Genomic DNA, 25,321 nt, shown 5'->3' with positions numbered 1-25,321 from the left:
TTTTTTTTTTTTTTTGGTTACAGAAATAGTAAATGCGATAGCATCCCCTTTTGTACTATGCGACATCATAGTTATCCGACTGGCTTCTAATTTTGTTTTCTCAATTCTGATGATCAAACTTGTTTTCGCCTTTATGCCCAATGTGAAACTTGGTGGTTGGCTTGTTAGCTTCAAACTCATGACATCCGTAGCTTGAACAAGTAAATGCATAATTTCATTGATCCTATTTGCTTGCGATCTCGTGATCAAGTGTGGATCCAGCAGCAGGCGAGCCAGCATGCCCGCCCGTGCTGGATTATGTGGTCGCGTCCTTCCTTTTGCATTAAAGATACATGTTCGATTCCCTTGGTCAGTACTACGCTTTTTAATTTTTAAACAGAATAATTTAATAAAAGATTGTACCAACCTTCAAAGAAGCAAAGGCACCACATATGGTAGAGGGGTTCTTCGTATGTATGAGGCATGGTGTTCAATTCTATATCCATCCAAATTTTTGTTACAATAAATAATGACTAAACAATTATAGTTTTTGTTTTCGAAATGATTTCTTTAAAAAATTTATTCACTCAAATTATTACATCATAATATAAATACTTTTATCAGTATGTTTAATCAATTTATTTTATAAAATTCAAATTTGGATAATCTAAGAATTGCTCTTTATTCTTTTAAGAGTTTGAAAAACAATTTTATTTTGGAGTAAAAAAAAAGTTCTAGTTCTAAAAATCATTGTTTTCAAAATTTGGTTTTTGTGTTATTTTTTATTTATGACTTATGAATAATGATTTATGTTCAATGAGTTATTGGCAATTTGCCATTAAAATGAGAATTGTGACTCTGTGGTTATGATAAATAATTTATGTTGTATAAGTCATTAGGTTATGAGTTATAATTCATTATTTATGAGTTTTGATTTGACATTTGAGAATTTATGTTTAGGAATTTAGGATAAGTGAAAAAAAATCAATTGAGAAGATTTTCGGCCCAATTCAACAATGCGTGCTTTTTTTTTTAATCAGTTCTAATTGGGAAAAAAAAATTGGGACATTTTTACAGATTATTGAATGATTTTCCGATTTTTTCAACCGAAACTAAAGTCTATATCTATTCATTCTAATGCTAATAACGCATCTAGTTTTTTTAGTTCTAGTACATACGATTTTTTGAATATTATTTAATTAAATATTAATAAACGATCATGTTATGTTATTACGGACGTTGACCGTTGACAGTAAACATTCAACGTTCGCGATCCGCCCTAGCTAAACTCGAAGTCTAAATTCATCCTTGTTCGTGATTGGTTCCTTTTTAAGTTAGACCTGAACTTTGTATAATTGTTGCCTTCCTTGGATCGTATCATTATCTCAATGCAAAATTGAATTTTAATATAGTCTTAGCCAGCTTATCTTCAATAATTCAATTGGTTTATACCAATTTCCTATTTTATTTGGTGTTGCCACTTTGGAAGTAAAACCTTCAAATGAGAGTTAAACAGAATGTTATAACACCCTAAAAATTTCAAAATTTGAGCAGGGGAATCTAATGAAGGTTATTAAACTGAATTCATTTTAAAACTCGCCTTAGTTGGTCATTTCTAATATATAAACATACAGGAAAATTGATACAAAAATTACATTAAAAAATTAGTATTGCAGTTCAAAACTAAAAAGAAATGGAAAGCTTTGAGACAAACCCACATAAAAGAATAGTTTTGCAATCTGCACTAAAGCCTCGACTTTAGGCGCAACTTCACGATTTCAATCAATCCAAGAAAACAAGAAGGGATCTTGGGGGAAAAAAAAATAAAGAAAAGACGAAATTTAATCTAATAAATATACCCTCAAAAGAAGACACTGAGTCCTAATTGCTTCATTAAAATAAAAAAAAAGTGTAAGAGATGCATACCTTTAGGGCTTGAAAACTAAAGAGGAGAAGTGAAACTGGATCTGGAATTGGAATCTGATGGAAATAAAGTCTTGAGGTTAGAATCTCTTTAATACATTATTTGAGTATCGGGTTTGTCTCAAAGCTAAGACTATATTACTCTAGATTTTTTTAAAAGAAATTTTGCTTTTCGTGTTGAGTTAATGGAGCAATTAACGAAAGGTGGATGAAAGGATATTTTTTGCAATGAAATGTGAAAATACCAAAAAATAGAAAGTATGGGTGTTTTGCATAAAAATATTGAAAGATATGGATATTTTGTACTAATTAACCTAAATAATTTTGTCAAATAAAACTCTCTATACTCTTATTTGGTGGAGATTAAAATTAAATTTTTAATAAATTTTAATAAGAATTGAAGAAATACATGATTAAAAAGTTATGGATCTTATTAAAATATTTGATTAAAATTAGTTGTTGATTTTGACTTCGATTAAATTCCAATGAATATATAATCATGCAAATACAAATCAAATCCCTTTTTCTTTTTTTTCTTTTTTTTCTAAATGATTAGATGATAGAATCACTCCAAAAGCAGTCTTAGTCAATTACTATGTAGGCCCTATTCGAGCCCCCCCCACCCCTTCTTTTTGAAGGAAAATAAGTTTCGAAATAATGATTTTTGAAGAATGCAAGTTAAAAAATGGAAAAAATAAGTTTACATGTAAAATTAAAAATAAATTTTGAAAAAATAATTTTTGAGAAAAATAAGCTCAAACATGGACTTAATTGATTTTTATATTTTAAGATGTGAGATGTATTTTGACTCCATCTTCAATAATTGTCGTATTAGTTATGTTATTTGAGTTTTGAGAAAAAATAAATTTTGATATAATGAGAACCAAACATGTGAGATTACGTTAATTTTCTATTATTCTTGAACCAGTGGTTAACAGGCTAAGAAAAATTCTATAGTTACTAATTTAAAATTTCTCACAACTGTTGATGTATGTAAATATTGCAGTTAATAAATTATAGACTTTGATTCCTTATTTTTAAAATTATTTAAATTTATATGTAAATTAACTGATTAAAGAAATATAAAAAATTATTAAATAAGAAATGAGAGAAATCAATAAATATTTCACAAAATAAAAAGGTGTATCAACAATTTTCCGGATACCACGCAAATGTTACCATTGTTTGAAATTAATAGTTCTAACGCTCAAATTCTAATTAACTGGCAAAATTACTCACTTTTAGAAAACAAAATAGAAATTTTGGAAGAAAATTGAAAAATTGAGTCGAGGCTCAGATCTGTGAATGATAAACAGGCAAAGAGAACGCCCACATCGCCATGGCTGCAATCAGTGGTTGCGTGTGATGAAGAAACTCTAATCACAACGCCATCCAAGGTTGCCATGCCAAGATACGAGTTGAATTATCTCAATGCCTGATACATTAGCTCAGAACAAAATTAAGGAAAAATCATCACAGCCCCCTTTGTGTTCAACAAATTAATTTCACAGATCCATCATAATTTCTACCAGACAAGCACTATGAATAATGCTGTCTGAAACGACTGTAGAATAAACCGTAGAGTCCGATGCCCTTATAAGTAAAAATTTTAAGCTTAGCCAAACAAGATCTAAATCTGAGCGCTCGTACTTACGAAAGATAGATAGAATGATTGAATAGTTGTGGGAATGTATGTGCGGAAGAAAAGTTTCTCCTCTGCTTTCTACTTCTCTTTAAGGGGCTGTTAGTTTTTGAGAATGAAGAAATCATTGGGTAAACAGAGAGGGGTAACCACCCTTGAAGAAATCCCCAATGTCTCTGTGGCCCTAATTCTTTGTTTCTTAGCTAACGGTGCTTTGTCGATGAAAGCGGAAGGCCTAATTTATACTGCCCCACAGTGCCCTTTTTTGCCCATCTTCGATTTTATTTTTTTTTTCCTTTAAAAAGAGCTGAGTAAAGAGCTCCCATAATTTAACGAAAGACTTAGCCATTTGTACATCATGCTTGACACTTGAATCATTATCGAAAATTGAGTGGATGAGAAATTTTTTGTTTTTAATTGTCAAATCGCAGTTTGTGATGCAAAATACTTCAAAAGATGTTTGACTAGTCCTAAACATTATATCATATAGATTGATGATGAAATGATATTCCTTTATTGTACAAGTTTCTAAATTTCATTTTTCTTAAATATATTTTCAATTGCACGGATAAAATAATTTTAGACTTCATTTGTGCAAAAATCACTCTCGATTTGAAAGATTAATGTTCAGCGGTGTTGACGCTACCACGGACTTTGAATTTTACCCATCACACTTTACGCTTCTACTTCAAAATTTCGAAATGGTCAGTTTCACCTTTAGAAAGCAAGAAATAAAGATGCAGAAAATAAACCCTTCTCTGTAGCGAAAAGGCGCAAAACCGAAGGCTTCAATCCGAGTTTTTAGGCCACAACAATCTGTAGAACATCCAGTAAGTTTGGTTATTTGGATAAATTTGTGTAATTTACATTTTAATTCTAAAAAGAAATAAATCCCTAAATATCTGAAATTGAATGTAAGGGGTTCAGCCGCTAGAATTGGTTGATATGCTTGTATTTGCGATTCTACTGATTTTTAGGACTTCACTGTTAAGCTATGGCTTATTGCTTATTCTTCATACGATGTTTTGAATGTTAAAATCGAGAACATAGAGGTAATCTTAATTTTATTGTGGAAAAAATTCCTTAGATTCGTTGCTCTGCTCTGCTTGTATTTGCGATTCTACTAATGTTTAGGGCTTCACTGTGCTGCTATGGCTTATTGCTCATTCGATTTCTACGTTATTGGAGGTTTTGCAGTTGATTTAAAGGCGAGGCTTTGAGAATTGAAAGATTGCTGTTACTTAAGAAGCATTTGAGTTTTGGGCACCCGATTTCTTCAGAGTAAACCAAAGAAACGGTCCTGCCATCTAATTTAAAGCATGTATCGACTAAGTGAGTTACACGACTCGGTGATTCACCTAATTTTTCCATTCATGTCTATGGAATATGTTGTTAAGACAACCATTCTTTCCAAACGCTGGAAAGATCTCTGGACCTTGGTCCCCTGCCTTAATTTTCAATCTGAAGCATCTGATGAGTTAGAGTTGGGTGAGTTTAGACACTTCGTTAATAGGACTTTGATACTTTGGAGAGGTACAAAGATTCAGAAATTCACATTGTATTTGTATATGTTCGATTTTAGTGAATCTTCAACTTGTGATTTCAGTTTGTGGGTCCGTTTCGCACTGGAACATAAGGTTGAAGAGTTACACCTGGATATATAATATGATCTGGAATTTCTCTTATACTCTAGTTCATCGATCAGAAAATTACGCCTTCTAAACTGTGTTCTAGAAGTTCATGGGAAGGTACATTGGGATCAACTCAAGAGTTTAACAATTGAAGGTGTGAGCTTGAATCAATTTGTGCTTGACGAAATGTTATCAGGTAGCCCTAAGTTGGAAATATTGACAATAAGCCATGGCTATCAATTGAGTATTCATTCCGCTAGTTTGAAGGAGCTATATCTTCTTTATGATAATCCCTATGATTATGTTGACGTAACTACATTGATGAAAATTTGGACTCCAAATCGAGGAAATTTCCCTTGTAAGTGCTTGCTAATGAGCGTCCCATCATTGGTTTTGCTACCTTTGATTCTTATACGTATCTCGAGCATATATTGGACCAAGAAAATGAAATGTTGAGGGAAATTTTCCAGAGCATTTATCATGTTGAGAAGTTATTGGTAGGAGATTGGTGCTTTGAGGTTTGGTTTCTCTTAATATTTTCTTTTATAAAATTTATTTACTTCATTTGCATGTGCTTAATTATTATTTGTTCTTGGCTCTACTTTTAATAACAGGTGCTGGCATCAATGGAAAAGACAGATTTGCTTTCTTCTCATTTAAATTTGAAAAGTTTGACACTAGATACTTGCCTTAAAGAAAGGTGGACTTGCTGGATTTCTGAACCTTCTCAAAATCTCGCCAAATGTGGGCATGTTAGCCATACATAATAGTGCTGGCTGCTCACCTCAGGTAACAAATGATAAGTTAACTTCTGGTTTATGTTGTATTACGAATTCTGAAATATGAACAGAACAATTTTCTCTACAGAAGCAACTTACTGAATGGAATCGGCTCGGAGAATCTCTTATCCCTGAAATTGAGGAAATAGAGTTCCCAGATTCCTTTCTAATGCATCTGAGGATAGTTAAAATCGAATGGTTTTATTACGAGACCTTGATTCTTCCGTTGATAGAGTTCGTGATGAAACATGCTAGCGTGCTCGACAAGATGGTGATTGAGGTTAGAATGCCTAAATCAGTTGGACCAGAGTGTTCAGTTCTAGCGGCACAAAAACTGTTGAGAATGCCAAGATCCTCTCCCATTGCTGAGGTCGTGTTTCGCTGGTGCAATTACTAAAGAAGAGTTACCTTAGTATATTATTTGTGACTTTTTATTTGAGTGTTATAATTTTGTAAGTTATAACTGTCAAGTACTACTATGTACCAAATGTGTCCTGAAAGCATGCAATGGCTGTATGCTTTTGATGGAGCGACCCTTAATTGACTTCAAAATACAACAAAATGGCTGTATGTTCTTGTTGGAGAGCGATTATCTATTGACTTCAAAATACAATAAAATTTATGTTTGGTAGAAATTAAAATTAAAATTAGAAGTCAATAATTAATTTTAACCCATATACTTATGAAATCAATAATTTTTTAATCACGCATTTTATTAAAATTTACTAAAATTTTTATTTTGATTCCCACCAAATAAGAGTAAAATATCTTTTAATATATCTTTTCTATTTCATCGGAAATTTGAAGGGGAATGTAACATAGCGCCTATTTGAGCTTCATTTTCATCCAAAATATATTTTGAAATATTATTTTAATAAAGAATGTGTGATTAAAAAATAACGAAAATTTTTAGATATGTGTATAATATTATATTATTGAAAAATGTTGAAAATAAAAAGAAAAATGTATTTTTATTCTAAAGGAAACTAAAAAAGGGTATGATAATCTTTTGCAATTATCTTACTCGTCCAATATTTTTTTTTACCATCTGAGTTAACATGAACTTGGCATTTGGCAATATCAGATTTATCTATTTTAAATATATATTTTTTAAATTAATGGAGCAAATTTTGACAACATTATTTTTTTTTTTGATACCCAGGTGTCCAACTTACAGCAACTAATTGTGGGGTCTACGATCCAGCCCCTCTTCACCCAAACCAAGCAAATCGCGGATTGTGCCCCAAATTGGCCAGGATCCAAGAACCCCCCAACTGAAATGCTAAAGTGTCGCGCAAGTTAAACTCATTTATGCATCTTGCATTTCAAGGAACTCCTGCCTTCTAGAAAATCAACCACAATTGTCAACTGAGTAATCGTACAAATAACTTTATTCAATCTCGTGTGCATAATTGTGCCCCTTAAATTACCAGAGTACCATAGTAATCCCACCCCGAGAAGGGGCAAGATTGGTAATTTATGGTGGTATAAATTGGGGCCTCTTGCTCATCAGCGAAGCACTGTTAGCCCAGAAACAAAGAATTAGGGTTGATAGAGATTGGGGATTTCTTCAAGGGTGGTTACCCCTCTCTTTTTACCCAATGATTTCTTCGTTTTCAAAATCTAACAGCCCTTAAAGAGAAATCAAAACCAAGTAAATAATAACAATAATAATAAAATCCCTTGTTTGAGCTCCATTATTCTTAAACGTTCGGCTAAGCTTAATAGTTGAGCCTCCGTTTGGTGAAATTTATATATTGTTTCGGAGTTTTGCAAATTTCCCTTCGAGTAAGTTGACCTATTGAGTAGAAAGGGGCTGTGATGATTTTTCTCTTTTTGTTTCTGAGCTAATGGATCGGGCATTGAGATGATCTGACCTGTATCTTGGCGTGGCAACCCTGGATGGCTCTGTGATTAGGATTTCTTTAACAGATGCAACCAGTGATTTGCAGCCATGGCGAGGTCAATTTCTCTTTGCCTGCTTATTTTTCACAGATCTGAGCCTCGATTTAGGTTTTCTTCCAATTCTCTTTCGATTTTCTGAGGCCTGTTTTATTTTTAATTATGGTGGTCTTTTGCATATTTTTTTATTATTGATATTCCTGTAAGAAAAGGGTAGACTTTTGGGAAGAAGTATCTTTTATTATTATTATTATTATTATTTTTTGTTTTTGTCAGTTAATTACTATTTGGAGCATATCTATATTTTAAAGAAAGAATATTTATAATGAATTACATAATATGATGGGGGAGGGAAAGGATTCTACGAAAAGTTTTAAACTGACAAATGTTAGAATATTATGTGGCATTATGTAATCTTTAACGTACATGAAGTAATTTTTTTTTTTTAAATTTTTAAAAGCAATTGGATTGTAATAAATTAATCTACAATTGGCTTTAGTTCTCTTTCATGTAGAAGTGGGTTGAGTTGGGTTGGGTCGATTTTTGCCCCAATTCAAACCCAACACAACATGATTGGTTTGATCTAAAATCAAACCAACGCAACCCGTGTAAATGTTGAAACCCAATCCAATCCAACCAATAAGTGTCGATCGGGTTGGTCGGTTTTGTCACCAGTATGTGGCGCAATGGATTTCTCATCATTTAGCCCGACAACCTTCATCTTCGGGCAAGCAAGAGAAAGAAAGATTGGCATCTCTTTAAGAGAAACATAACCCATAATACTCACATTCTTCCCCCAGCATAAAAGATGAGTAGGAAATTTAACCTGACACTGCTCCCAATCTCAAGGCAAAATAGACATCCAGGATTAAGTTCCAATTAGCAGACAAAGGTGGAATAGTAGAAAGAAGAAAATTGACGCAATATATCTTACTAGGTATAAAAGCAAAATGCCACAAGATACAGTGATGCAAATTTATATCGTGGAGGCACCTTTATCAAATATTCAGGTCAGAATAGATTATGAGAACTTCTACACTATTGACAATGAATATATCTCTAAAAGACGTATAAATGCAAAAAAATATATAAACTGATCAAATAGGATTGAGTGAGGTTGCAGTACAAGTGCAATGCACCTGAATGGAAGAGACTTCTAATTGTAGACTGTAACAAAGGTTGTACCTTATTATTTAATGGGAAGAGACTTCTACATGGAGGGCATTCAAACCAAATCCATCGTTGACAATCTTGGGTTCAATACCCAAAGTAGTAATCAGGAAAGAAACATATCACGAATTCATCCATAATTCACTTAAGAGGAAGTGAAAGCAGCTTGTTAATTCTCATAAGCCTGAGTTATATAAACCAATATAGTTCACGTGAAAAATCTTCAAATATAAACGTACATGTGACAGATTACGGCTCATTCAATTAAAACCAACATCGACTCCATTATAAACTTACTTTAGCAGTCTAGCATTGGAGTGTGGATGTTCGATGATTGGCAATTGAAAAACGAAGATTGTCGTCTGCGATTTGAGAGAAAATTGACGGGAGGGAGATTAGGGCTTGTTGTCGGCTTTGAGGCAGGAGTGAAGAAGTGAGAAATGACTGAGTAAAGTTTAGGACGTTTTTCTCATTTTATGTCATTTTTCCCTTTTTTTTGTCGTGTCGGGTTGGGTAAGGTTGGGTTATATCGGGTTTTCCTTGTTAAACAATGACCCGACTCGACCACTCAACCCAATAATCGAAACTAACCAAAAAATAGCAAAAAATCTTTGTTCAGTCAATTTTGTTGGGTTGGTTTGAGTTTTGTCCACTCCTACTTCCATGCAATGGTATTTCAGGTCAACGCTGCACATTATCCTTTTAACAAGAGTTTAAATTACTCGTGCTATTGTACTTTTGGATGTTCAGCGAGTCCGATGTTCGACTGTCGTGACTTATGAAATAAGTTTTGTTATCCATCTTGATTGTGCCTGGTTAACTCAAGATATTTGTGTTGGTTACTGGTTCGTTAGTCCTACGTTTGAATTTTGCATGTAATTCTCACCTTTAAGTATTTTGAAATTTCGTGTAATAAGTATCTGCATTTCGGTTTCGTTCAGTCCCAACAATTGGTTACAAATGTAACCAGCTCGAAGAAAAGGATAAAAAAATTTTAATGTGACTTATAAAAGAGTAATATGATTAAATTGTTAACCATTGACAGTCTAGGATGTTATCTATATGATTGGACATTTTAATAGATTCTTGAGCCCCATTTTTGTCAAGAAAATATATTTTTAAATAATATAATGATGTGAAATGTGTGATTAAAAAATAAGAAAAAATTTTAAATTTTCGTGTGATATTATTTTATTGAAAAATGTGTGATTAAAATAATGTCAAAATACTGTTTAAAAATGTATTTTTTCAAAAAAAGGGACTCAAACAGGGGCTTTGTTACATAAATAAAGAAGTCGGAGAAGCGTCAATGATAATTTAAAAAAAAAAAGAGCCAAGCAGGTGTTGACATGTGGCACTTATTTTTAAATTCTATTAAATGTCGCCGTCTGAGTAATTTAACTGCTATTTGATAAATATTTTTTTAAAATAATATTTTATTGTGAAAATATGTAATTAAAAATGAGTATAAAAAAATAAGGTCATATTTGGCACCCATTTTTATCAAAATGCATTTCTCTCTCTCTTCTTTTCAACTATACATTCTTTATTAAAATAATATTACACGTAAATCAAAAAAATTTTCTTATTTTTTAATCACGTATTTTCCATCAATTTACTATTCAAAAATTCATTTTCACATAAAAATTTCTGCCAAACACCCTCTAAATTTTAAGAGAATGATGGTCAACTATTTTTGAGGCTGACATGACATATGGTTAATGAAGAGGAGGTAGGTTGTAACTTTTCTCAAGTATTCCTGTTCCACCTTATCCAAACCCAAACTCTAATCTTCTTCTCTTCGTTATTCCCTCTCATAATTCCCAAGACCCTTCAAAACCGCCCCCATGAACACTGCCACTCTCTTCCTCTTTCCACCACCTCCGCCACCTTCAATAAAATTCCCCACCTCAATTCCCACACCCTCTCCACATCCAATCCATTTCTACAACCCAAAATTCAACATTCCGAGGCCTATTAACCTTACCCGACCCAGAAATACACGACTTGACTTCAGGGTCTGGGCTGACGATGGAGACGCGGACGGAGCAGACCCGGATGACTATGACATGGATGAGGATGAGGTAGAAGAAGTCGATAATAAAAAAGACTTCGATGTTGATTATGATACTTCAACCGCACTCGCTGCCGTTGCCACCGCCGCAGGCAACGGCGGGGATGATGATATTGAGATGGTGCATAGTAAGAGCTTCGTTTCGACTCAGGGATGGGACTCCGAGAAAATCGTGGATTATCGGATTAATGAGGATGAGTTCCATAAAATTTGTCTACTTGATTGCGATTTTTTCATAAGAAAACCGCCTGACCCAGATAATGATGTCTATGATTTTCGCGAGGTAACATTTTTTCTTGCTTTAAGATTAAATTTTTTACTTTAAAATTGTTTCTATTTTTTATTAGAAAAAAAAGATTTATTCGAAAACGTACTTATTTACTTTTAAGTAATCTTTTTAAGCTTAGCGAAACATGACCTTAACCTTTATTGTATTGTGTAAGTGCGGAGTAGTGTTTTATCTTCTGATTTCTAAGTTACACCTATGTTTATCTGTTGAGTTGCTTAGTAGTTGCTGTTGCTCAATGCTTTGGCAATGGAGAAATTTAAGCATTTTTCATCTTTAGGTAGGAAGTTGATTGGTTTCTTGAATTTATTTAGAGGATGGGCGAGGGAATTGAAACCAAAAGCATAAATGGTTTCTTGCTAATGATTAATCAAGGATACAAAAGAATTTTTCATTTGAAATTAGAAAATTTGTTTATAATCTTCGAAGTTACCAAATGGTTGAATTCTCCCCTATGCATATTATTATTATTATTTTTTTTTTTTTTTTTAAAGTTTACTATTCAACCTGGAGTTGTACTTGTTGATGTAACAGTGTTTTCGTTGTTTGTAGATGTATGTTACACCCCCAGATACTGATATATATGCAGTTCCAAAGGTTCTCGCACCAATGCCTCAAAAGGTATGCCCCCAAACATAATATATGAAATAAATATGGACAATTTGAATCAATTTATAATTTTTTTCTTTTCATTTTGCTTAATATTCTCAGATACATGTGTATATTTGACTTTTGTGTTTGTATATTTTGATAATTTTAATGTCTCTACTGTTATTGCAGTATATTCGATGTGCACAAAGTGATTATGGATGCTACAATGTGACAGAGCCACCCATTGATGCCCCTAGAGATCCCATGTACAAATCTGAGAGAGAAGTCTTAAAAGTGTGATAGCATTCTTTCATTTCTTTTTGTGAAAAATCATTTTAAGAATTTGTGTAAAGTTTTCAATCTCATTACTTAAGTTTAGCTGGGCTCGAGAAAGATTCGTTGTACAGCCACGTAGTGGAAAGGGAATGTAGATGCATTTACATATTTTCAAGATGTGATGGTGTACAAGAGGGCGCATATACATGTGTTCCACATGAATTTTTGGTTGGCTCATAGCGATTTTTGTGGTTGATAACTTGGTTGCTTCTTTTTAGTCATAGTGAATATTGCTTCCCAAATTGTTGTTGCAGGTTTTCCTGACAAAGCACTACAGGAATCGCCGTCTGGGTGATCCAGAATTTACTCTGGATTTTGAGGAGATCTATGTTATTGATTCGAAATCAAAATCAATCACCAGAGCAAAAGTTGTGGTGAGCAAATTTTTTGTGAACAAACTGTACATTTCTTCATTTTTGAAAACTCAAAATCGTCAAAATATGTATATTTTATGAACTCAAAAAGTTGCAATTGCTTCTTTTTCCGTTGGAAATTTATTTAATAGTCTTCTATTGATCAAATATTTACAATAAGTATAAATCATCACTATTCCTCTCTTGTAAGGGCTTGTTCGGTAGTGATTATGATAATTGACTTTTTGATCGTTAGAGAGAAATTTTGGTTCCATCTGTGAGTGAAGAAGTAAAAAGTGATGGTTGTAATAGTAAAATAAATGTAAAAAATTTGATTTTTTGGGGGTGGAAAATTGCCACCAAACATGCACTAAATTGAGTATCTCCTTTTCTTTCCCTTTGAGCTTTAATTTGCTTTGTTGCAATAGTAGTGTACAAGTTCTTCTCAAATCAATATAACACTAGAGTTCTTCATTATTTTTTGTCTGCCATGTGGGCTGGGGGTGGTGGTTCGATAAGCGAGGAAGGAATGCATAGCTTGCTTATATTAAGTTCAGACATTCGGCTGGATGTTGTTAATGTCTGGGTCGAGGAAGTGTATAATAGGTCATAGGACAGAAGATTTTTAGAATAGGCACCATGCATTCCTTCATGTTGTGAGGGAGAAATTTTCAGTTAAATGATGAAAGATGCTTCTCTCCAAACTCTTGGTTACAGCCATTCGTTTATCTACAATAATACTTCTCATCTGCTGCTAAGTTGGCCTGTTTCTTTTGCAGTTCATTTACTTAGTACTGTGTTGTGATTTTCTTCAATAGGTGACAGTTCCAGGAGGAAGGAATAGGGATAGGAAGAATGATTTGCTGGTCATTCGAGATAATGGAAACTTTTTCAAGATAATTTCCTCGGTAATTACTCAAAATACTATTTTCTTCGGTAATTTTTATTTTGACTTTTAAGCATTTTATCAGATCTATTTCTGTTTCTATTTCTGTAGGGTGAAAGAGACGACCCAACCACTGTGATAGAGAAGGAGGAGTGGAACAAAACTAGACAAGATATGGAGAAGCATCTTAGCAAGTTAAGAGATTTTAGTGTTTCAAATTGGTTCTAATTGGATTATGCTACGGGTTAGAATCGTAGAGCGTTGATTTACTAAGAGATGCTGATCATTGAAGACTTCAGATACATGTGTCCGTTTCCTGGATCTCAGCATATTTTGACGACCATGTTGAAGCTACGTTTGATCGCTTTGTCACATCAAACACAAAGAAAGATTTCGAATGACAAGGTATGTTGGTGATATATAACGACGTGCAATTGTATTGCTGAGGCGTTGATCGTCATTTGTGTAAACATTCCTAATGAAATGAGTTTGTCAGAGAATGATCACTGATAGATCGAGGGCGAGGAATGACCACTAGACCAAGACACGGGAAAAAGGATAGAGAGATGGATGTTCACCCAACCAGATTGAAATGAATCTGAGTATTTGAGCCCCTCTCTTCCAATAGTGTAGCCAACCAACAAATAAAGGTTTTAGCTCGATCGAAACTCTAGTCGTTAAAGGCAAGTAGTTAAGCTATAGTGTGTTCTCCTCTCTCCTTAGATATCACGAAGGCACTAAAGAGCATTGAACCGAATCGGCGGCCATTGATTCATTAGATAGAGGGACCATTTGACTACTGACTGCATGAATGGATGAATCCCTCCTTGCGAAGGAAGATAATTTGTCGAAAGGATTGGTTTGTCCTGTGATGACGCTCCTTCTGCCAAATAGCCTTGAATGGAGAAATAGTGGTCGGCTTGCCCTTGTTCTCGCCCCTATTCTCGTCTTTTTCTCCTGTTCCCGCATCCCTTCCCAATGCCTGGGCAATCAAAACCAACATTATGAATTGCCCTATAGTGAGTTCCTTTTCCCGGATGGGCTGTCGGTCTAACATAGCTATCGCCTAGCTAGCGACCGAAGGAAGGAAATCATGAAGGAGTGTTACGACTCCAAATGGGCAGGACATCCGGGAGCTCACAGAACTTTGGCCTTAGTGGGGGATAGCTACTACACTACTGGCCATGATGGACAACCAATCCTTGTCCAGTAACCATTCTGAGTAGGAGGGCGATCTATGTCCAAAGTGGGAGGTCTATTAGAACTAAGTCGTGCATTTCTAAGAAGGGGCTTCCGTCCCCTTATTAAATAGTGTCTAGAAAGCTCTTTCCCTTCCAGCCCAATAGAATGTAGTGTCACATGGTTGCAAATAGACTGGATTAGGTTTCACAAGATCTCCTCGTCCTCGGTCAAGAAGTGGAACTAATTGCTTAACTTTGCGCAAAGGCAGACATGCGGTGATAGCTAAGAACAATGATTATTAGCTCGATCAACTCTTATCATCACGCTCTGGCTTTAGCATCTGTCGAGCACATCTAACCGCAATTAGAAACCCAACCCAACAGGGGCTGGCCGGCCATAGGTTCGAATCCCGCCACCTTTCTTGTGGATCATCCTGTGCACCATTTAACTATAAAAAGCGATGCTCCCATCAAGCAAGCTCCCAGACGGCCCTTAAATCCTCATGCTTATTATCACTAAGATTGATGAGTTATCAAAGGTTAGGTTTATCAGAGAAGTCAAGACCCTAAGTGGTTAGCCAGTTTATGGCTCAGCCTCGAGTTGTGTCCTCTACTCGGCAACGCAATTCCCATGCTCACAGCCAGTTAGAGCAAAAAAATCCACCCCAGTCTTTCTCTTAAAACTCACTCACTCAACAGTCTTCTAGGCCCAGGAACGACATTCTTTTCGATACTGTTTGGTGCGTGGGTAAGAAAAGGAAATGCATTTGATCAGCATTCTTCTAGGCGCTGTGTTGTAAAGACATGCTTTTCGAACTTTAGTAGCTCATGAAAAAATCCAATTAAAGGATATTTAACCCTTGGGGCGGATCCTTCTCTCTCTATTGGGGTTGACTCACTTAGAAGGAGTCCTATTCCTTTAGCAAAGGCCCTAACTACAGTTCTGAGTAACTCCTTGTCTTATTGATCCAGGTCATCAAGGAAGGAAAGTGACGATCCAAACTTTTTGAATTCTATTGAGCATGATACTCGCCCTCTACAAAGTGGTTTTTGAAAAGTTGCCTCCAACTTAGAAGAGAACGTTCATTTATGTGATAAAGCTGGTTGACCGATAGGGCTAGGAGCTGAAAGCCGCTTGAAGGAGTTGACGAGGTTCAGTAGGTCCCACAATGAATGAACAGGAGAGGAAAGGCTCGAGCCAAAATTCTAGATCCCGATTCTCGAATGAATCCTCCTTCCATGAGGATGAGCTTGAGGATTGGAAGGAGTCGGAAGACGGGCTTGAAAGCTTACCTTATTATTATTTTTAGAGAAAGGTTTGGAACCCTAGTTTTGGAGTTTTCTCCCCAACCTAGGTTAGGGGGTCGTTAGACCGTAGCTTGCTACTGAAAAACTAATAGGCTAGCGCGGCTCGCTTCACTCATCAAGCTCCCCACCCCTTGACTCAACCTCTCTCTATAGACGTTGGTTTATGTGTCTATGACAAGCTGTGGACTTTATGAATGTGAGTAACTATCATAAATTTATACAATCTCCTTCAACTAGCGAATTCGAAAATGACACATAAAACGTCCTTTTGTCCAAGTTTTTCCTTGAAAACAGCATTTGAGGGCTTTTTCTTAGGAGGTTTTCGCTAAAATTTTAAAATAATTTCATATTGTTCATGTAAAGAGGTTATGTTTTATTGAAAAAGAGCAATTAAATGCTATAAACAGTAAAAATCTCTTTAAAAATATCCCAAATACAAGTGGATGTAAAGAAGAGATTCACCAACCTTTTACATTCAACAATAAATTGTCACATCAACCATTAAAACTAATGTGACAACATTTATTTCTAGGAAATAAACAAACCGTATATTTTTATTTTGTCATAAATTAGGTTTTGTCCTATGTTACATGACAATACTTCTATGTTCAGTTCAATGCTTCGTGTGACTCGTACCTCCATAATAAGTTAATAACTTTAAAATAAAAATAATATATATATATATACACCCCAACTATTCTAAATCCTTTTTATCAACCTAAAGAAAAAGAAAAAGAAACCGAGCAACCAGAGTCTCCTACTTTTTCTGATATGGTTCCTCCTTCAAACACAGATCTCGATCATCAATGTAATGTTATTTCTTCTGAAATTGACAGAAAAAAAAATTCAAACATGATCAAAATATTTGCGTTAAAAATTTTAGAAAACTTTTTCGTGAAAGTTTTTCTTCAAAACAAAAAGATCAATACTGGAAAGATTATTTTGAATCTTCTACTGATTTAAGTTTCTATAAATGGATTCAATTTAAAGTTTTTGGTAAAAAACCAGAAAAACCTCAAATTCTTATTTCAAAAACTTCATCTAAAACGTGGAAAACTCTAGAAGGAAATAATTTTCAATCTATTCATCCTCCTCTGCAAGAAATATTATTTTTTCAAGGAAAAACTGATATACTTGCATCTCTTCTCAAACGTATTCCTAAAGAACGATCTGATGATTCTCAGGTTCTTGCTGAGGATATCAAAAATATTCAAGCTCAGAACAATTATACAAATGTTGTTCTTGAATCTATGCGTTCTCAATTAAATCGCATTGAATCAAATTCTGAATCAGAAACTTCTACCTATCCAAAAGATTCTTTTAAAGAATATAGAGATAAAAGTAAAGATAAGACTTTGACGAAAGCATCTTCCTCAACAATTTTCAAAATTGATGATATTATTCCAACTTTTGGAAAATCTTCAACTCTTCAAACCGAAAGTGAAGTTCTTTCAGAACTTGTTACTCAATTAAAAAATTTTCATGTTTCAAAAAACATCAATACAATTGATGAGATTGAATCTCAATTTATTGATGAAAAATTCGATTCAATCAATAAACTCAGAAAATCTGATTATCAAAATATTCCAAAATTTTATCCTCGTCGTTCATTTCCTGATCAACTTTTCAAAGAAAAGTTACCCTCTCAATGATCTTATGATGGTAATTCCGGAGTTGAATGGAACATAGAAGGACTTACTGAATTTCAAATTATCAATTTACTTGGACAAATGACTATTTGTTACAAAACCTTCCTTACAAAAGGAAATTCAAGAATTGAAGCTACAAATAATATTGTTCTTGGATTCACAGGACAGCTTAGTCAATGGAGGGATAATTATATTTCTCAAACAGAGAAATCGATTATCTTTTCCTCTGTCAAACGTGATGAAAATAACAGTATTATTCATTCTGAAAATGGACAAGAAATTAATGACAGTTTTACCGTTCTTGGTTTAACTATTCTCAAACATTTTATTGGTACTTCTGAAAATCTTATTCAATTACAAAATGATATTCTTATGAATTTTAGATGTCCAAAATTACAAGATTTCAGATGGTACAAAGATAATTTTTTATCTCGTATCATGATTAGGGAAGATTGTCAACAATCTTTCTGGAAAGAAAAATTTATTCAAGGACTTCCAAAACTCTTTGCTGAAAAAGTAAAGAATTCTATTTTCAATGAATTTGATGATCTTCAAATGCTTATTTATCGTGAAATTATTAATTTCATTAATAAAGAAGCTCTCAAATTATGCAATGATTTGAAACTCAAAGCTAAATTAAAATAAAAAAAAGTCTCGATCCAGAAATGAATTGGGATCATTCTGTAAACAATATGGTTTTGAGAAAATCATTCCTCCTTCAAAAACAAAGAAAAATTTTTAAAACAAAAAATTTTCGAAAAGAAATTATTCTCCAGAAGAATTTCCAAGAAAAAAGAAGTTTTCATCAAGAAAACATTTTTCAAAAAGAAAATCTTTTCCAAAAAGAAATTTTTCAAATGATTCTTCAAAAATTACTTGTTGGCAATGCAATAAGTCTGGTCATTATTCAAATAATTGTCCTCTTAAGAAGAAGATTTCTACTCTTCAAATTGATGAAGATACTAAGAATCAACTTCTTAATCTTATTCAATCTAGTTCTGATAATGAGTCTAACTTTGAATTAGAACAAGTTTTTATCAATCAAGAAAATTCTGATTATAAATCTACTCAAAATTCTGATTCCAGTTCCTCTTCCAACGATAAAGAAATTTGTTATTGCAAAACTATAAATGTTTTATCAAAAGAAGAAGAAATTCTTCAAGATATCATTGATATGATTGATAATCCTAAACTCAGAAAGAAATTCTCATCTCTTTTACCTTTTACATCAAAAGAAACTTTTGATGATATCAATATATCAAATATTCTCAAGCGTGCTCAAAAGGAACTTTCAATAGGTTCTAAACCCTCTATTCCAGATCTTCAAGGAGAAATTAAGATTATGAAAAATCAAATTTCTGAACTTGAAAATCATGTCAAAGAAATTCATATGGAAGTAGTTTGCTTAAAAGCAAAAGACTTAAATGACGAATTTTATTCCAAATTCAAAGGAAAATCCAAAGTTTCCTCAAAATCATCTTCAAAACAACCCTCTCATCACTCTGAATCATCTTCATCTGAATTTTCATCTACTTCAAAATTTTCTCAAACTAAAGAAGAAAAGATTAATGTTATTAATCGAATTCAACTTCAGAAATGATACTGCAATATGACTATTGTAGTCAACAAAGAATTCAAATTCACAACTCGAGTTCTCATTGATTCAGGAGCTGATCAAAATTGTATCAATGAAGGCTTAATTCCTACAAAATACTTTGAGAAAACTACTGAGCGGCTTTATGGTGCTAGTGGTAAAAAATTGAATATCAATTACAAGATTTCAAAAGCTCATGTTTGTAATCCAAATATTTGTTTCAAAAATGTTTTTTATCTTGTGAAAGATCTGGATCAAGATGTTATTCTTTGAACTCCTTTCATTGTTTAAATTTATTCTTTTAAAGCAGATTATAAAGGATTAACTACAAAAATTTTTGGAAAGAAAATATTCTTTGAATTTTCAAATCCTCCTTCTTATAAAGATGTCAATTCTTTAAAAGAAGCTGGAATTTCAAAAATTATTCACAATATTAATCTTAAAAGAAATCATATTCAATTTCTTAAAGAAGAAATTATTTTTCAAAAAACTGAAAAAAGATTACAAGAATCTTCTATCAAAAATCAAATTGCTGATTTACAAAAGAAAATTGAACAAGAAATTTGTTCAACAATTCCAAATGTCTTCTGGGACAGAAGGAAACATGTTATTTCTCTTTCATACAATTCTGATTTTCATGAATCAAATATTCCTACAAAATCTCGCCCTATTCAAATGAAAAAGGAATTACTTGATTTTTGTATCAAAGAAACCAATGATTTACTAGAAAAGAATTTAATTCGTCAAAGTAAATCTCCATGGATCTGTTCAGCTTTCTATGTCAATAATTCTGCAGAAATTGAACGAGGAGTTCCTCGTCTTGTTATCAATTATAAACCACTCAATACTGCCCTTCAATGGATTCGCTATCCAATTCCTCAAAAGAAAGATCTTTTGAATCGTCTTTCAAAAGCTATCTTCTCAAAATTTGATATGAAGTCAGGTTTTTGGCAGATTCAAATTAAAGAAGAAGATAGATACAAGACTGCATTTAATGTTCCTTTCGGACAATACGAATGGAATGTAATGTCATTTGGTCTAAAAATTGCTCCTTCTGAATTTCAAAAAATTATGAATGACATTTTCAACCCTTTTTCAAATTTTATTATTGTTTACATTGATGATATTCTTATTTTCTCTGAAAATTTAGAACAACATTTCAAGCATATTCATACATTCATTCATATTATCAAGAAAAATGATTTAGCAATTTCTGCTAAAAAGATTGTTTTATTTCAAACAAAAATTCGTTTTTTTGGTCATTTTATTCAAAATTCTACAATTATACCAATTCAAAGAAGTCTTGATTTTACTGACAAATTTTCAGATGAAATTAAAGAAAAAACAAGTTAGCAATGCTTTTTAGGTTGTGTCAATTATGTGGCTGATTTTGTCAAAGATATCCGACAAATTTGTGCCCTATTATTCAAAAAATTACAAAATAACCCAGATCCATGGAATGATGATTGTACGCATGCGGTCCAAAAGGTGAAAAAGCTAGTCAAAAATATTCCCTGTCTTTCAATTCTTGACCCCACAGCCTCAATTATCGTCGAAACAGATGCCTCAAATATAGGATTCGGTGGAGTGTTAAAGCAAATCCCACTAGAGTCATCTCAAGAACAGTTAGTCAGATTTCATAGTGAAGTTTGGACTGGCCCTCAAAAGAATTATTCCACTATCAAAAAAGAGATTCTTTCAATAGTTCTCTGTATCTCAAAATTTCAAGACGATCTTATCAATAAAAAATTTATTTTGAAAACTGATTGCAAAGCCTCAAAAGATGTTTTACAAAAAGACGTAAAAAATCTTGTTTCAAAACAAATCTTTACTAGATGGCAAGCTATTTTGTCCTGTTTTGATTTTGAAATTCTATATATTTAAGGAAAATCAAATTTCTTGGCAGACTTCCTCACAAGAGAGTTCATTCAAAAGAGTGACAATGAGTTGGGCGAAGCAAGTTGAAGAAGAGGATCAAAATCTTTTTCAAACAGTTTCCAGAAGGAAGAAGAAAAATTCAATTCCTTTCTTTGAAGATCTCCCAAAAGATAAAAAAGAAGCTTCATCTTCTTTAAACACCTTTGTCAAAAAATCAGTTCAAAAACTCAAACAAAAAGAAGCTGAATCTTCAACCCCTTCAAACTACAAAAAGCCGTTCAAAGTACTGGAAAACTTCCTCAAATTAATCCTCCAAAGACCTTCAAATACTTTACCAAGAATATTTTCGAAAATGTCCTTGACATGGAAACTTCTTGACTCAATAGATACAAAGGTTTGGATGAATGCCTTTCCAGTATTTTTCCTCAAAATTTTTGGTTCATGCCCTCAAATGTTCAAAAATTCAGAGAATATTATGAGACTATCCTTATCAAAACAGGATCAGCGATAATTTCTCATACTTCAGAACCAAAAGACAAAACAAAAATTATGTTTTCAAAAATCAGTATTCTCAGAGTTTTGTCTTACGAAGATTGGGGACAAAACCCTTGGGAAGTTAAGAGACTTCGTCTCTCAAAAACAATTTTTACAACTCAAGAAACTTTTAATTATTTTGATTACCAGAATACTTGGTATAAAGTCTTTTTTTTAGACCTATGACTCATTCTTGGTTCATTCTTTTTAATCAAAATTGTCAATCCTCATTTTCCAAAATGGTTTCAAACATAGTTCGTGTATCATGGACTTGAAGAGCAAATTTTTGCCCAGTCTCACTCTTCAAGGATATGAATACTTCAAAAATGAAGCAAAACCTTTTCTGAAGTTTCAAGAAAATCTTTTGTTTCAGTTCGCATTCAATATGAAAGTCTCCTGGATTTTTTGCTGTGATTTCTTTCAATATCAAAATCTCAAAGATGAGTTTGCTTGTCAAAAAATCACAAAACGTTTCAAGATCAAATGGTGGTCAAAGTTCAAAGAAACAAATTGTTGCCCCAAAACAGTTCAATCATGAATTTAAGAACAAAGAAATTTAGGTGTACCTAAATTCTCAAAGAAAGAACAAGAGAGTCAAGCTGACTTCTTGACAGAAAAACAAAGGATCATTTCAATATTATCAAAATGTAAAGATCCTAAAAAACTCTTAGAAATTTATGAACAAATTTCTAAGCAAGGATCTTCAAAATCAAAAGAATCAGATGATGATCAAGAATCTCAATTTTCTCAAGAAACTGATAATGGTGATGACTTAATCGATTTAAGTTATGACTACGAAGAGTTTCTTGCTCAAAAAGATGCTTCAAACAAATGACTACATGGACCTAGTTTTCTTGATGATTTGAGAAATTCAAGGGTCTACAGATCAAGAGAAATTCTCCTCAATCTTTGTCTTGTTCAAAATCAATGGTGCAAGATTTGTTAAGATTCCAATCAAGTTTGCGGACAACATCAATCACTACTTTAATAAAGAAAATGTTATTTTTATTAAAGGAAGTCAAAAGTTGGAAACTTAATCAAAAGATGGCTCTGACTATCCGGACTTGAAATTTCTTTCATTTGAGAGAAAGAATCTTGAAAAGCAATGTGGGAGACAGTATAATGACGAATCCGGTATAAGAGTTTCTCTTGAAAGAATCTTGAAAAGCAATGTGGGAGACAGTATAATGACGAATCTTGAAAAGTAGAGCCATCTTTTGATAAAGTTTCCAACTTTTGACTTCCTTTAATAAAGATAACATTTTCTTTGTTAAAGTAGTGATTGATGTTGTCCGCAAACTTGATTGGGATCTTGACAAATCTTGCACCATTGATTTTGAACATGACAAAGATTGAGGAGAATTTCTCTTGATCTGTAGACCTTTGAATTTCTCAGATCATCAAGAAAACTAGGTCCATGTAGTCATTTGTTTGAAGCATCTTTTTGAGCAAGAAACTCTTCGTAGTCATAACTTAAATCGATTAAGTCATCACCATTATCAGTTTCTTGAGAAAATTGAGATTCTTGATCATCATCTGATTCTTTTGATTTTGAAGATCCTTGCTTAGAAATTTGTTCATAAATTTCTAAGAGTTCTTTAGGATTTTTACATTTTGATAACATTGAAATGATCATTTGTTTTTCTGTCAAGAAGTCAGCTTGACTCTCTTGTTCTTTCTTTGAGAATTTAGGTACACCTAAATTTCTTTGTTCTTGAATCCATGATTGAACTGCTTTGGGGCAACAATTTGTTTCTTTGAATTTTGACCACCATTTGATCTTGAAACGTTTTGTGATTTTTTGACAAGCAAACTCATTTTTGAGATTTTGATATTGAAAGAAATCACAGCAAAAAATTCAGGAAACTTTCATATTGAATGCGAACTGAAACAAAAGATTTTCTTGAAACTTCAGAAAAGGTTTTGCTTCATTTTTGAAGTATTCATATCCTTGAAGAGTGAGACTGAGCAAAAATTTGCTCTTCAAGTCCATGATACAAGAACCATGTTTGAAACCATTTTGAAAAATGAGGATGACAATTTTGATTAAAAAAATGAACCAAGAATGAGTCATAGGTCTAAAAAAAAAAGATTCTATACCAAACATTCTAGTAATCAAAATAATTAAAAGTTTCTTGAGTTGTAAAAATTGTTTTTGAGAGATGAAGTCCTAACTTCCCAAGGGTTTTGTCCCCAGTCTTCATAAGATAAAACTCTGAGAATACTGATTTTTGAAAACATAATTTTTGTTTTGTCTTTTGGTTCTGAAGTATGAGAAATTATGGCTGATCCTGTTTTGATAAGGATAGTCTCCTAATATTCTCTAGATTTTTGAACATTTGAGGGCATGAACCAAAAGTTTTGAGGAAAAATACTGGAAAGGCATTCATCCAAACCTTTGTATCTATTGAGCCAAGAAGTTTCCATGTCAAGGATATTTTCGAAAATATTCTTGGTAAAGTATTTGAAGGTGTTTGGAGGGTTAATTTGAGGAAGTTTTCCAATACTTTGAACGGCTTTTTTGTAGTTTGAAGGGGTTGAAGATTCAGCTTCTTTTTGTTTGAGTTTTTGATCTGATTTTTTGACAAAGGTGTTTAAAGAAGATGAAACTTCTTTTTGATCTTTCGGGAGATCTTCAAAGAAGGGAATTGAATTTTTCTTCTTCCTTCTGGAAACTGTTTGAAAAGGATTTTGATCCTCTTCTTCAACTTGCTTCGCCCAACTCATTGTCACTCTTTTGAATGAACTCTCTTGTAAGGAAGTCTGCCAAGAAGTTTGATTTTCCTTGAATATATAGAATTTCAAAATCAAAACAGGACAAAATAGCTTGCCATCTAGCAAAGATTTGTTTTGAAACAAGATTTTTTACGTCTTTTTGTAAAATATCTTTTGAGGCTTTGCAATCAATTTTCAAAATAAATTTTTTATTGATAAGATCGTCCTGAAATTTTGAGATACAGAGAACTATTGAAAGAATCTCTTTTTTGATAGTGGAATAATTCTTTTGAGGGCCAGTCCAAACTCCAATATGAAATCTGACTAACTATTTTTGAGATAACTCTAGTGGGATTTGCTTTAACACTCCACCGAATTCTATGTTTGAGGCATCTGTTTCGACGGTAATTGAGGCTGTGGGGTCAAGGATTGAAAGACAGGGAATATTTTTGACTAGCTTTTTCACCTTTTGGACCACATGCGTACAATCATCATTCCATGGGTCAGGGTTATTTTGTAATCTTTTGAATAATATGGCACAAATTTGTCGGATATCTTTGACAAAATCAGCCACATAATTGACACAACCTAAAAAGCGTTGCCAACTTGTTTTTTCTTTAATTTCATCTGAAAATTTGTCAGTGAAATCAAAACTTCTTTGAATTGGTGTAATTGTAGAATTTTGAATAAAATGACCAAAAAAACGAATTTTTGTTTGAAATAAAACAATCTTTTTAGCAGAAACTGCTAAACCATTTTTCTTGATAATATGAATGAATGTATGAATATGCTTGAAATGTTGTTCTAAATTTTCAGAGAAAATAAGAACATCATCAATGTAAACAATAATAAAATTTGAAAAAGGGTTGAAAATGTCATTCATAATTTTTTGAAATTCAGAAGGAGCATT

The 25,321-nt window shown here is 32.9% G+C and overlaps 3 protein-coding genes across 7 annotated transcripts in view; 2 read left to right on the top strand and 1 right to left on the bottom strand.

The window, feature by feature from the left end:
• The window catches only part of LOC111397501, a 6,701-nt gene extending 2,903 nt beyond the window's left edge, over nucleotides 1-3,798 (bottom strand). Inside the window, exons 1-2 of one of the 2 annotated variants that reach the window (XM_023024463.1) lie at nucleotides 3,557-3,798; nucleotides 1,906-1,959 (exon numbers count right to left, since the gene is read on the bottom strand). The gene's annotated coding sequence lies outside the window, so the exon portion shown is untranslated. Of the gene's footprint in view, nucleotides 1-1,905; nucleotides 2,051-3,556 lie in introns of those variants that run through there. The other variant, XM_023024464.1, reaches the window with a different exon arrangement.
• Nucleotides 3,799-3,883: 85 nt separating this feature from the next.
• LOC111397503 lies at nucleotides 3,884-6,524 on the top strand. 4 transcript variants are annotated; one of them, XR_002703256.1, is made up of 4 exons: nucleotides 3,884-4,374; nucleotides 4,742-4,876; nucleotides 5,790-5,964; nucleotides 6,026-6,115. XR_002703256.1 is itself a non-coding variant. In XM_023024465.1 (4 exons), the coding sequence occupies exons 3-4, from the start codon at nucleotides 5,926-5,928 to the stop codon at nucleotides 6,349-6,351; spliced, it is 348 nt and encodes a 115-aa protein (XP_022880233.1). In that variant the 5' UTR covers nucleotides 4,039-4,374; nucleotides 4,742-4,876; nucleotides 5,790-5,925; the 3' UTR covers nucleotides 6,352-6,524. The 4 variants fall into 4 exon arrangements, 3 of the variants coding, with proteins under 3 accessions (XP_022880233.1, XP_022880235.1, XP_022880234.1); XM_023024465.1 differs by having other exon boundaries at nucleotides 4,039-4,374; nucleotides 6,043-6,524; XM_023024467.1 differs by having other exon boundaries at nucleotides 4,039-4,374; nucleotides 4,733-4,876; nucleotides 6,043-6,524.
• A 4,263-nt stretch (nucleotides 6,525-10,787) lies between these two features.
• Nucleotides 10,788-13,785, top strand: LOC111397500. Its single transcript, XM_023024462.1, has 6 exons — nucleotides 10,788-11,383; nucleotides 11,939-12,007; nucleotides 12,167-12,271; nucleotides 12,568-12,687; nucleotides 13,485-13,574; nucleotides 13,664-13,785. The coding sequence occupies exons 1-6, from the start codon at nucleotides 10,874-10,876 to the stop codon at nucleotides 13,778-13,780; spliced, it is 1,011 nt and encodes a 336-aa protein (XP_022880230.1). The 5' UTR covers nucleotides 10,788-10,873; the 3' UTR covers nucleotides 13,781-13,785.
• Nucleotides 13,786-25,321: the final 11,536 nt, after the last annotated feature.

The sequence above is a fragment of the Olea europaea genome, chromosome 7 (assembly GCF_002742605.1).
Source record: "Olea europaea var. sylvestris chromosome 7, O_europaea_v1, whole genome shotgun sequence".
NCBI classification, from domain to species: domain Eukaryota; kingdom Viridiplantae; phylum Streptophyta; class Magnoliopsida; order Lamiales; family Oleaceae; genus Olea; species Olea europaea.
The sequence above is the reverse complement of the archived record's forward strand: the minus strand, read 5'-3'. Positions and strand labels throughout refer to the sequence as shown.

What these genes read in the sequence shown, in the direction of transcription:
- LOC111397503 (XM_023024465.1), top strand. Translation starts at nt 5,926, where the DNA reads ATGTTAGCCATACATAATAGTGCTGGCTGCTCACCTCAG. An exon ending in GTGCTGGCTGCTCACCTCAG is followed by an intron (nt 5,965 to 6,042) that starts GTAACAAATGAT and finishes TTTTCTCTACAG; the next exon opens with AAGCAACTTACTGAATGGAA.
- LOC111397500 (XM_023024462.1), top strand. Translation starts at nt 10,874, where the DNA reads ATGAACACTGCCACTCTCTTCCTCTTTCCACCACCTCCGCCACCTTCA. An exon ending in CTGAGAGAGAAGTCTTAAAA is followed by an intron (nt 12,272 to 12,567) that starts GTGTGATAGCAT and finishes TTGTTGTTGCAG; the next exon opens with GTTTTCCTGACAAAGCACTA. An exon ending in TCACCAGAGCAAAAGTTGTG is followed by an intron (nt 12,688 to 13,484) that starts GTGAGCAAATTT and finishes TTTCTTCAATAG; the next exon opens with GTGACAGTTCCAGGAGGAAG.